Source organism: Phalacrocorax aristotelis, chromosome 5 (assembly GCF_949628215.1).
Source record: "Phalacrocorax aristotelis chromosome 5, bGulAri2.1, whole genome shotgun sequence".
NCBI lineage: Eukaryota > Metazoa > Chordata > Aves > Suliformes > Phalacrocoracidae > Phalacrocorax > Phalacrocorax aristotelis.
The window spans coordinates 28,627,896-28,641,496 of record NC_134280.1 but is presented as its reverse complement, the minus strand read 5'-3'; the positions used below and the strand labels follow the sequence as shown (position 1 = coordinate 28,641,496).

General features: G+C 39.9%; 1 protein-coding gene across 9 annotated transcripts in view; it reads right to left on the bottom strand.

Moving 5' to 3' along the window:
• Positions 1-13,333, bottom strand: part of ABI2 (abl interactor 2) — a 66,186-nt gene extending 52,853 nt beyond the window's left edge. For 5 of the 9 annotated variants that reach the window (XM_075093698.1, XM_075093700.1, XM_075093699.1 and 2 more), the window contains exon 1: positions 13,154-13,332. In XM_075093698.1, the coding sequence (XP_074949799.1) occupies positions 13,154-13,270 (117 nt within the window). In that variant the 5' untranslated portion in view covers positions 13,271-13,332. Of the gene's footprint in view, positions 1-13,153 lie in introns of all 9 variants that reach the window. The other 4 variants (XM_075093707.1, XM_075093701.1, XM_075093704.1 and 1 more) reach the window with 1 other exon arrangement.
• Between the last annotated feature and the right edge of the window lie 268 nt (positions 13,334-13,601).

The window sequence follows — 13,601 nt, the reverse complement described above, 5'->3', positions numbered from 1 at the left end:
ACAAGGGTGGCACAGAAAATGGAACAAAATACTGCTTGGTTTTAGGGTTTGGGAGGTTTTTTATATAAATCATTCAAAAAAGAAATAATTTCCTGAAGTATGTTTTTCATTTTTAAGATGTCACAGAGAAAGTCTGATTGAGATTATACACTGAATATTAAAAAGTTGAGCATGCTGCTCATAAAAGAAGCTAAATTTAGTAAGACACAATACTCTGAACCTTCAGCTGGTGAAAACAAATCTCTTGTTCTTCTCGGGATCTTTAACACAAGATACAACTGAAAAAAAGGTAAGAAAATTTCATGGAAGGTGAAACACAAGGAAAATATTTACACTTTGTTCATCATAAGAAAATAAGCAAAGGCAGAATCCCCTTCTCTTTCCAGTAGTTTTAAGCACAGATTTCCAGAGGACAAGTTGATTACTGGCACTGTATTCCCCACTTGTTCATTTAAAATTTCTTTTTTTATGTATGTATAAATGGTTAAACAATTTATACCTCAGAATTAATTACCCATCTGTTGATCAAGTGAGACAATTCATAACAGCCTGTCTTGCATAATACATACAATTTATAAACCTTACTTAAATGAGAGGTCTTAATATGCTACAAATATTTACAACAGACTCATTACCATGAAAATTTTTGTCTTCAAGGATGTCTGTATTTGGTATACATTACTAAGACTTATGTATACAAATGAGAAAAATTAAACTCCCTCTCTCTTGCTCCAGTCATCAAAACTGGATTCACCCTATTGTATTTGTGTTATATATCAAATTATTGACTAAAATAAATGTAAAGACTGTGCGTGTATTAAAAAAAAAATCTAAAATATAAGTTTTAAGCAGATCACAACATGGTAATAATTTACAGTAGTTCTATTAACTCATCCCATCAAGTGGTTACAGAAGTGTCCTCAATTTGGAGATGGTTGAAATTAACTATTATCACCGCCAGACAATTATAACAGAGATTCAGAGTCTACAGATAACTTTTTGCCATCTGTTATCCAAACTGATCGATTTATACAGATCCACATACAGTCAGAAAGAACTTCTTCTTTCTTTTAAGAAAGGACTGCTCTTATGACAAGAACTTAACAAAAAAAAGGCTACAAAAAACAACATCCTCCCTAGGTCAGGCTGACTACACACTACTCTCATTCAGAGTTTGCTCTTCAAAGCTTCTGCATGCTCAATCACTCCACTCCTCCTGAGAGTGAGTCACTCCATGGGCATCATTTCCCTAAGAACATGAAGATAAACAGGCCTAAATCTCTGAAGATAAATTCTGAGATCACCAACAGCTGGATAAAGTGAGAAAACTGAGAAGTGCATCAGAAAACACTGCACACTGATTTACCATAAACAACAAATAAATCTAATATCACAGTTTTATGCTTCTCTACAACTCCATCCACTCCCAGTTCTCTAGCTATTAGCCATAATGAGAAAACCCAATTAATTTCACCAGCACCATTTCAGCACTCACATATATACTCCAACACCCCTCCCCACAAATTTATCTAGATCTTACTTAATTGACAAGAACAACTTGACACATTAATTCCCTCTCCTTGGAAGGCCAAACCAACACCAATTTGTGCAGTAAGCATTTCAAAGGATACAGGATATATGGTATTCAGGAGACAGAAAATATGATATTAAATAGATGCAATATCCCCAATAATCCAGTCAACTGGATTACAGTGGACAATACAAGACACTTCATACAATGAGCATAAAACTCCATCATGAACAAATTCAGAACAAATGCAAGGCAAAAACATACAAAAGAAAAAGCTAAAACCAATTATATGTTCATTATTTAAAATGTTTAGCCTTTTTTAGAATACCATTAAATCCTGAAGCCTTAACTCATAGCAATAATTCCACAGACTATGTTAAGTAGCATTAACTATCAAACTAAATTTAATATCCTTGTACTTTACCCCAGAAAAGCAGAAAATCAGTGTACACAGTTCATGCTTTTCACAACTTCATTTACCTATTCTTATTATTTATTATTTCTCTGTCAAAAAATAACAGCCCCTTTTTCAAGGTTCTGCTCATATGAACATTTTTCAATGTCTCTGATGTCTGTCATCCACCTCAGCCTCCTATTTTGCTGTTAGCAGTGTCAGGGATAAGAGGTTGGCTTTGTTCTTACTACCCGTCCTTTCAGATATATTTCTGAATAGTGAAAATTACTGTAAACTTTCCATAATGGCATGGAATCTTTAGTATTCTATTATATAAGAGGGTTTTTTTCTCCTTTTGGCTAAATAGTTTGAGTGTTTCCATACACACTCTCCAGACAGATAAAAGTACATTAACTGATTCAAGGTAACTAATTTTGAATATTTAACATACTTACATTCCCCACAAGTTGCAGCAGACCTGTTGGGTTTTGCCCAATAAAAAAAGTAGGCAGACAACAAACTTGCTCTCTGCAGCATTCTGCCTCACTTATAAGGCTATAGACAAGCTCCACTTCTCATGCCAACTTACAAATCACCTAGTTAAAAAATTAGAGTGAATTACAGACTCTGCAATGTCCAACACCTCTCAAATTTACAGTTTAAAAGGACACTTTGAAATAATTTTGAAAATTTGCACTGTATATTCAGTAAACACATACTGTTTAATCATTATTATTAAAGTGAATCAAGACATTCACATTAGACTCCTCAGTCATAAATGGCTTTGTATATTCTGTTTGTTAAGCAGACTAAAATTTTCTCTTTGAAATGACATCAGACTCAAAAATACTATTTCAGCTATGTTTATATCCCCCTGTCCGCTAAGAACAGCAGTACCAAGAACAGACTTTGACTGTTGTATGAGACAGACTACAGAGAAAGACAAGCACTAGTTCTGCTTTCAAAAGTCACATATTACTGGAGGTTATCTGCCACAACCCTTTCATGTTTAACAAGTATCAACCCCTACTGCCCACAGTTTTCACTGGGGGGCAGGGGCAGAAACACGTGACATTTTCACTGCTAATCTTCAGGCCCAAAGAGCAGCACTGCACTGCTCAAAAGCTTGAAATAACAAAGTTTGATGCCTGATATCTTGAAGAACCTCTCTCTTACCTTACAGCAGTCAATCTAACAGCTCGCTGTCCTCAGCAGGGATAGTCCCACTCCTTTCCTACTCGATTCTCTGCTCCTCCCTCGCTTCACACTCCCACCATCACTGAGCATACATGATGCTTTTCTCATCCTAGTTGGTTTAGCTAACTGAGCTGACTTGCAAACGATCAGATAAGGACCAGACCCAGGACAAGGATATAGGTAGAACTAGAAGCAGAAAGATGTTGCTCATCTCAGCAATCTTGACCCTAAACAGCAGCAAAGCTGGTTTTGGCAAATGCAAAATTTTGTTTTGCAAATGCAAAACTCCCTTGCAGCTTTTGACAAGCATTGCTACCCACGTGGCATTCTAAAAGCTTCTACATGGGTAACAGGAAGAATTTATGCACTTAGCAGTTTTAAATGCAAGTTTTCAAATCTACAGATCCCAGTCTTTCAGGACGGTCCAGTAGGCAGCCCATTCAATCTCAACACTGGGCAAGCCTATTAGGACTGCCCTCCCTAAATCTCAATTTGAATGCCTCTTAGTATACCTGCATGCAGGAATGGAGAGCCACTGCCAGAGCCACCCAGCTGGTAATGCACTGGACAAAGAGAAAATTGCTATCTGCCCTCCATTGCTGGAAAGACTGGGGCAGTCTTCTGAAACCAAAAATCCCATCATGGAACTTTAACACTGACGAGCAAGTAAATATGTTTTTCAAACCTTCCTCTCATAAGCCACTCAAAAGCAAAAGTTCCTAATTTTTATTCTACATAGCTATGATAAAAAGATTTCCTTCAACTCTAAAATCTGAATTTAAACCACTTTCTTTTCCTTCCTTGAACCCAGTGAACCTATTTATACTAACACTAAAAAACAAAACCTCACAGAAATTCTTGCAAGGTTTATCCTAATATTTTACTCAAAAGATTCACCAAAAGGAATAACAGAAATTAATATCTGCTTTCTAACAATGTTAATCAGCCTCCCAATAATTTGCCCATAAAACATTTCCCATAAAGTGTGAAAAATCAGGATCATCATCTTGCTTCATAATTTATTTCCAACAGCATTCATAATATGACATATAGTCAAAAAATAGAAGAACAGTAGTTCACAATATAGGAGACAGTTCTTCTGAAGCTTATCTATTTGTTCATGTAAATATCAGTTTGAAAATTGAAAAGAATTAAAATACTTTTGACAACAATGGCATGAAGGTTGAAATAAGCATCATCAAACAAAAGCATCTCAGGCTTCCCTGAAATCTGTTAATAATATCAGCTGAAATAGAAGATCAGATCATGGCTATTAAATTGCTAAGAACAAAGTTTTAAAAACCTGATATGATCTATCATATCAATCAACTTTGACAAAACAGCATCCAGCTCAAAAATAGACAAAAGTTAATCCCAATAATTTTGGCAGAGTTCATACATATTAAAACAGTAAAATCACAACAAAGTTACAAAATACCCTAATAAAAATGTTCACATTTACCTAGAGTCTTTAAGAAAGAATACTGAATTTATGAGCTCAGCACAAAACTAGCTTTGGCTATGTGTATAACCAACACATACAGGCTACCAGAACCCTAAACCAAAGTAATTTGTTCCTCACCCTGCAATTCACTGAGCATAAAATGACTTCACTACAGCAACACTAAACTAATAATAATACAAGCGCTTACATTTCAAACTGAAAGACCATTAAGAGTAGATATTACAATGACATCTACTGGGAAATAAGCTACAGGAAAAGTGAATAGCATATATAGACTCCATAGTTCAGAGCATATTACTATGAATTTGTCAGAGCAACTTGCTCGTTGCACCTCAGAACCAGAAAATTAAGATTTCTCACTGAAGTAGGCACAACTCATTCGCAAGAACATATTAGTTCATTCACTTCAAGAAAAAACTGCCAATGTAACTTATAAGAACCCTAAATAGATGAAATGCACCTAAATTCAGTGTGCTGTGATTACATGCTTCATCTACTGACATGCAGTTTTGCTTCATAAAGTATAAGTAGTCCAATGACTAAAGTTCCAGGTATCCAGCAAAATTTACAGAACTTCGATTACTAAGGAAGAAGTTAATTTCAAATGCACAATTAAGTGTGAAAAGATAATATCTAAAAACAAAATCCAAGATAAATAGGCCATTAGACTCTAGATATAGACTACTGAAAATTTGCTGCAAAACATGGTACTTAAATCAACGTTTCTTTCTCCAATGAAATGTTCTGCTGAACATAGCAGAGTAACATCTCACTTGCTTAAAGCACTGACTGGAGAAGCTCTTGTCTTACGTGGTGCACCATGGCGGTGCACCACTTCCTGCCTTAAAACCTACAGCACTAAGCCACAAAGATTAATGACTGCAAATGCAAGTAGAACATGAGCAACAGACAATAAATTTTAAAGAACTTATTAACTGTAGGATGCCTCAGCTGACTACTCTGAATTACAATTCTTGATCAATATTATTCAATAATCACAATCTGAAAATGAACTGCAGAAGGGGACAACTAGAATGCCACTTGCAACTAACATTTAGGGTTACAACACTTACTTTTATTAGCAACTTGCATTTTTACAAATTTTATTTTCACCGCTATACATACAGCATTACCACCAGCAACTCCCATTACCACTAATAAAATGGCTCATGCTATTTCCACATCCACTCAATAGAGAATCAATCCTACCCTTCCTGAACTCCAGGTTGAACTTGTGACAGTATTAAATGCATTAAATCAGCTTTCCTGGCAAAACACAGCACGGTTAATGCAAAGGAAAAGTAGATTGGTTGAGTGATAAATACTTCACCAACTTTATCACCTACACTGACTCACTTAAAAGGAAACAGACAAGATGGTCCTACACCTAGATTATCCTCACTAACCTTACCAAACTAACAAGCTCATTGTAAACCTTGAGTATAGAGAGAAATGCAGTAATAATTTGTACAACCATTTAATGTAGTTACAACTCTGACAGGCATATATTGTGACTGGACTACTACCATGAAATTTTATTTCAGAAAATTATAATCAAAGGCACATGAACATTATCCTTTAAGTACTTCTTTCTAATTTTGTCATTAATTTTGAACACATTTGGTGTCACTTCAGAAGACACTTATTTTTGTATATCCTGATAACACAAGGGAGACTATCTAACTCTCTCCTTCAAGCAACAGTATCTGCCAACCTTCCTTTAAATTATCAGGTCCTTAAAACTTAGGTACTTGATGATAAAGTAAAAGGGAAGGAGGAAGGAAAAGAAAAAGTAAAGAACCCAGAAAGATCATTAGTATTGTTACTGGTTCCTTTAGAGTAGCACCAGAGTCTACCATCCAGTTACTTCCACCTTATGCCTTAAAGGAACATGGAGCAAAGAGGATCATGAAACCATGTGCAGGCTGAACATGAGAGCGCACCAGAGGGGAGACTGAAGAAAGTAGTAAGACTTTCACTTACTTAGTCAGCTACTTCAAATTTGCAGAAAGCATTACTTCTTGAAAACAAAAGCACAGTGGCCACATACAGTCTTATTAATCGCTAAGCTTAGTTTCCCCTTAATTGTTGGGATTTAGTGATAATGACAAACACAAGTAAACGTTAATGCAAACAGAGTGCACTGAAGTAATATCCCCTCAGGCATTTGTATTGTGTTTACATGGCAAGGTTTTGGTAGCAGGGTGGCTGCAGGGTGGCCTCTGTAAGAAGACACTAGGAGCTGCCCCCATGTCAGACAGAACCAGTTCCAGCCAGCTCCCAGACAGACCCACTGCTGGCCAAAGCTGGGTCAGTCAGCAATATGGTGGTGCCTCTGTGATAACATATTTAAGAAAGAGTAAAACACACTGCAATGCAGCTGAGACAAGTGAGAAATACGTGAAACAACCCTGCACAGGCTCCAACGTCAGAGAAGGAGGAGGGGGTTGTCCAGGTGCTGGAGAAGAGATTCCCCTGCAGCCCATGGAGAGGACCACGATGACACAGCTTGTCCCCCTGCAGCTGATGGAGGACCATGGTGGAGCACCCCATGCTGCAGCAGGTAGATATGCTCTGAAAGAAGGTGCAGCCCATGGAGATCGCACGCCAGAGAAGGCTCGTGGCAAGAGATGCAGCCTGTGGAAAGGAGTCCATGTAGGAGCAGGTTTTCCAGCAGCAACTATGGCCCACGGAAGACCCACATGGGAGCAGTCTGCTCCTGCAGGACTGTACCCCATTAGGAAGGATCGATGCTGGAGCAGTTCGTGAAGAACTGCAGCCCATGGGAAGGACCCATGTTGGCGCAGTTTGTGAAGGACTGTATCCTGTTGGAGGGACCCCATGCTGGAGCAGGGGAAGAGTGTGAGGAGGAAAGAACGGCAGAGACAAACTGTTATGAACTGACTGCAACTCCCATTCCCCGTCCCACTGTGCCACTCAGGAGGAGGACATAGAAGAGTTGGGAATGAAGGAGTAAAGTTGAGCCTGGGAAGAACGGAGGGGTGAGAGGAAGGTGGTTTTAGTTTTGGTTTTGTTTCTCACTATCCTACTCTGTTTCTAATTGGCTACAAATTAAATTGATATTCCCCAAGTCGACTCTGTTTTGCCCATGACAGTAACAGTGATCTCCCTGTCCTTATCTCAACCCATGGGCTTACTTTCTCCTATTGTTCTGCTGAGGACAGAGAATGAGAGACAGGCTTGGTCAGCACCTAGCAGACAGTCAAGGTTAACCCACCACAGCACACTACTTCAATTTTTAAATCATACAGTTTTTATGAAGTCCTACCATAGCCTGGTGGGCCAGATATACCTATGTATTCATTCACTGCACTTAGGAGTAAGGTAGCATATTGCCCATATAACCATTATCAAAACTGTTTTATTAGTTTCCTAGTGTTTTTAAAGAGTTTCAACTTGTCAGCATCTTCCTGAAATTCTGGACTAATATTTGCTGGATCTAATCAATACCCACTTTCATGCCTGCAGAACAAGTATTCCATCAGTGCTAAGTTTAATCACCTCTTCACCAAAGCTGCATTATAAGAGAAACAAGTTTAAGGAACAGAAAGGTTGAAAACAACTTTCCTCTGATACATTTCTGATGGTTAAATAAATTTTACAAATCTAACTCAGTTGCCTTTGTTAAGGTGATACACATCTTCAGTAAAGAAAACAGAAATATTTCTTGAACTTGTTTACGAACAACCAAAATACCTGCAATTCCCTATATACTTAAACAAGTTATATACTGGTACTGGTCATCACAAGAAACTCTGCAGAAATTTCACATTACATTACTAAAGCTGTAACCACTAAGTTACTATTTGTAAAGGACCACCATTTTTGCAATTTAAAATGACTATGCTAATAGATGCCCTATTCTCTTGCTCAACTTACTGGAAGATGCTTCCAAACCTACAGCTACTTGCTTTTGCTTAGAAGGTCCAAGTAAAATTAACAGATATGTGGAAGACAACTATGACACTCATTGATCTATGGACTGTAGTAAAATTACTGAGAAACAAGTAGTTTTCATCTTCATGTCTATTTAAATAAAGCTATCTGCAGGAGCCGAAAGCAGGCACTTTTAATAACCAGAAAGATGTAACATTAAGAACCTCAACAAAAATCATTTTCCCATCCTTCCCCTCACAAAGACTAGAAGGCTATTTCTATATATACAACGCAATACAGTCATGGCAACCTGAAGACTATGAGGAGAGGAGAATCAGAAGCTCACTCTTCCTTTTCAGTCTCTAGAGCTGACAAGTAAAGCATAATAATCTTGAAAAACTAAGAAATACAGAGCCTTTTAGATAAATCTGGACAATACAGCACACAGAAATCCTACACTCCTCCTGAAAGCTAAGCAGGGCACAGAGGCTTGGCTTTTCACTCAATTCTGCATGCTAACTTTGGCATTAGTACTTTCCCCCACCGCAAACCTGTTCCTGGTAGATACTTACTGGCTGAAACACCTCCATCTGATATTTTTTTTCCAACTCTTTCAACAAAGAGTTAACAGACAAAAGCATTCAGTTACTCTAGAAAGCTCCGTACACTGCACAAAATGAAAAGCCAATTTTTTAAAAGAGCAATGATCATGAGAAACAAACAAAAGATTATTCCAGAATAGGCTTATACAGGACAAGCTCAAAGAAATTGGACAGGCCAAGACAGCATTGGAATTTATGTTATTATACCAGTAACAAGATGTGCAAATTCCATAATCCCTCCATTTTGTCACTTACACAATCATAACTAGAAATTTTCTTTAGGATAACCCTGATCAAAAATAATGAAGGAATATAAAAGTTTTGTAAACATGGCACACTGTCTAGTATAACTATTCTCTGTTTTTCATATGAAAGACCCAGATAAAACAGTACAGACTGCAAATTTTTTTTTATAATATCAAGTACATCAGACAATCAAATTTATAAAATTACTCTATTGCAGTTTCAACTGAGACTGAACTTGGTAACAGAGGACACAGCACCAGTACATAAAGTTCTGAACAGACAGTACAGAATTTAACCTGTGATTGACATTGTGTCAGATACCACAAGAACATCCTCCTAAATAAAACTGCATATCCTCCCCTTCTCTTTAAGAAGCAGTGGTATGATGCAGAAATAACTGGAAGATTCCTCCAGGTTATGAGAAGAATGAGACCTTTCTGGTAAGAAAATTTATTTGATTTCTGTAGTAACACAAGCAGATTAAGGTCAGCAATTTATGCATTGATACCTAAAACTGAATTATTATTATTATTATTATTATTTGAAGTAGAATCATAATCACAGAAGATTTATTAAACTGCAGTAGTATGTAAGTTGAAATTATACTTTTAGGTTTTTCTTCTTCAATTTATTTTCCTATTTAACTGAGTAGCATCTCTTGAAAAAATACACCACCTTACTAGGTAATTGATTGGCTGGAGGGCTGGGAGACCAACTGACCCAGTGGGAAAATTTAAAAAGAACAACCATTGCTGAAGAACAATGATTGAAAAAACTTTTTTTGCCCAAACAGTAGCCTTTCGTCTTTCACTGCTGCAGGTCCATTTATTATATACTTGCTGTATTTCCTACTATTTTCCACAAAATTTTAACCTGAAGTGCTCTGATAGACTACTGTATCACAGACTCAAGGGAAGGATAACAATTTATGTAACATTCCCTGTTGCTAAAGCTATGGAGCTCACCAAGTATCAATCATAATTTGGATCAACACTGCCAAAATTTTAAAGAACAGATTTTTCATTTCATAAGCAGAAGTCAAATGAGTTGCAATCACCACAACTCTACTACCATGAACTAGCAATTTCCACACGTAACAGATTACAGGTTCTATTACCTTAAGGCTGCTATGATGTTGCTAACGGGAAAAGAGAAAAAAACACGTTCACCTTAGCACTGAACTTCACATTCTCTGTTAAACTGATGTATGCCTTCACTGACTTTTGCAACAATTTTTGTACTTGACAATAAAACCTCCAAGCACCAACTGGCACAAAAAGAAAAGGGAGCAGCTTGTCTACTGACAAATACAAGCCAACGTAATGCCTTCAATGCCCACATCGTCAATGGGAGGGCACTGCCTTCAATGCACTGCCTATCGTCCTGCAGATCAAGTTAGGATCTCATTCTGAGCCTCCTCTAGGAGAGCTCAAGAACACCCACAACAAAACCTTCTGTCAACAGTGAAACACTAGAAGATTGCAGTAGAATTAGTCCATCTTCACTACATGAATTTCTGGACTACTCCGGATTACTCTTCCACACACTTCCAAGCAATCACAAGTCCATCTTTGCCACAAAATCCAAGGATACTGGTTTTCAACATAAACTGGACTTAACTTGACATAATAGCTTTGGAATAATAATTATTATTAGAAGCAAAATCACCAGTATCCAAATAACCAATATTTATATTCCTATTCTTGCAGAGAACAAAAAAATCAGTTTTGTATACAGATCCTGTGTAGGATTTTATGTAGCGCAGGCACCATGAAGGTGGGGTGGGTTTGCCAACAGATTTTTCTAGTAGGACGCTGGCATTGCTAAATCCAGAATCCCCTCACGCCGGACCTCTTCTCTACAGTAATCCCACTGTCTCCCTCAGCCAGTTCCAAAAGCCGGAGCCTGGACATTGCCTGGCTGATCTCCTCCATTCCCCACTTGTTTAAAATTTTAACATGTTCATGCTGTGACCCACAGTCAACACTCACAACACAATTCCACTCTTTCATTCTCACACACACCCCCCCCGCCCCCTCTGTTGTCACGATGCTTGCATAAATTGCCAACAGTCAGGGTATTGCTGTGTGGTGGTCAGAATCCATCAGGCTGACCAAGAGCGCCTCATTCTTTTCCTTCACTCACCATCTGTCTGTATCCATCTCCTATTATCTCTAGCTGTCCTTACGGACTGTATGCTGTCTGGGGCAATAACTATCTTTTTTCATTCTCTATTTGTACAAAACAGCACCGAGCCCTCTGTCGTATTTATTAAAACAATAAAAGTGTAGCTGTTCAATACAGCTTTTATAAACTTTGGTTTATTTGAAGAACACAAAAAAAGGCCAAAGAAGAAAAAACCACCAAATTACATCCACTTCTTCCTATCCAGTTCTGCCTTCCAAGACTCCTCTCCCCTCTTCCAGAGAAATCCATTTCCCAGCTTTCAAAAAAGCATAAATTTAAATACATGTATGGCAGGTTATAACCATAAGAAACTATTTCAATATATTTCTGTTAAACAATGTAAGCCACACTAATTCAACACAGGAAAAGTTATTACATAATAAAATACATCTACTTAATTTCACTGTAATTTTCATGTTTTGTAAATGATGCAAAATATGCAAAGTCTTCTCTCTAAAGGACAGCTGGTCATTCAACAATTCAAAAGAAACAGAGCTTTTTTTTTTTTACAGGGACATTTTAAGTATTCCCTCCCATTTTCACTGACAGAATAATCTTGCCACAGATCTCATCCCTAATTGTCCTCTGGAAACACACAAGCACTGTCCGCTTAGGGGACTGAAAGCAAAAATAAAACTGGGACCCTTTGTACTTCTCTCAACATTGACACCACAAACCCACGCCCCCCTCCTTTCTTTCCTATGCACTCAGACCCTTCTTAGGAATGACCCACAAATAATTTTTTTTTTCTTTTTGTTTGTTTATTTGGAGGGAATTCTTTCATTTAGCCCTAAAATCACGATCAAAGTAACTGTGTTTTGCTTCTCTTCCTAGTAAAAAGAGGAGAGGAAAAAACCAAAGTCCTAACACCAACCTGGCTTCAGCGTGGTCACCACAAAAATCACACGCTGCGGTACCAACTTGCGCTTGATCTCCTTCTTCCTAATTCTGTATCATCTCTAGTACATCATGCTCTCATCCTGCACCTACCACCTGGTAGCTGCCCATCCTATCGAATACGGCTTCGGAAGGGAAATATAAACTGACAGGCATATCCCAATTAAAATATGTGTCATTGTGCCCTGAATTAACAAGCACAAATACTGTGTTTACAGGAGTCCGGTATCTCCTTCATTTATCACATCATCTCAGTGCTGTCAGCAAAGGTGAGGGGAAGGTGGGAAGGAAACGAAAAGGAGCGACAGAGACACAATCCGAAATGAATATTCAACACGCTCACAAAGTGGAAGGAATTTAATTTAGAAATCAATTAAATATTTAAATGCCTCGTCACGCCGAGGTAGTTCATTCTGGAGGTGAACCGGCTCTCCTCCTCCTCCCCGGGCTGCAGCCGGTGCCACCCGCCTGTCACCCTCCTGTCGCCAAGAGGACGGGGGTGGCGACCCCACTCCCCTCACCAGCCCCGCGGCGGGCCGGGGACTGCCACCGGCACCGGGCCAGCGGCGGCAGCCCCACAGCGCACGGCGGGGGAGGACGCGACCCTGCCCCGCCGGGGCTGCCCCAAGCTCGCTCGCTCGCCCCCCGTGTCCGGGGCCGCTGCGGGGCTTGGACGGCGACCGTTAGGCTAGGACGGCGACCGTTAGGCTGCGCGCGCCCCGCCCCGCCCGGCGCACCTGGATGTAGTTGGTCTCGCAGTACTCGGCCACCCGCTCGAGGTTGGTGTAGCTGTCGAACAGGGCCCGGCGCCCCCCCGGGATCTCCTCCTCCAGCAGCATCTGCAGCTCCGCCATCTTCACATCCTCTCACCCCGTCCGTCCGTCCGTCCTCCTCGCCCCCCCTCCACCCCCTGCCCCCCTCCGCGCGCGCCCTTGCGCCGCGCCCCCCACCCCCCACCCCACGGCGCTACCCGCCGCCCGGACCCGGCCTCGCGCCGCGGGCAGGGAGCGCGCCAGACCCCCACCGCGGCGGGGGCGGGGCGCGGCCGGGCGGCACCTCCTGCGCATGCGCCCGCGTCCCCCCTCTCCGTGCCCCCACTTCCGGCGGAGGGGCGGGTAGTGTGTGGGGGGAGCGGGGAGCGGGCAGCCAGCGGAGGAGAGTGACTCGCAAGGAAAGCTGCTGGAA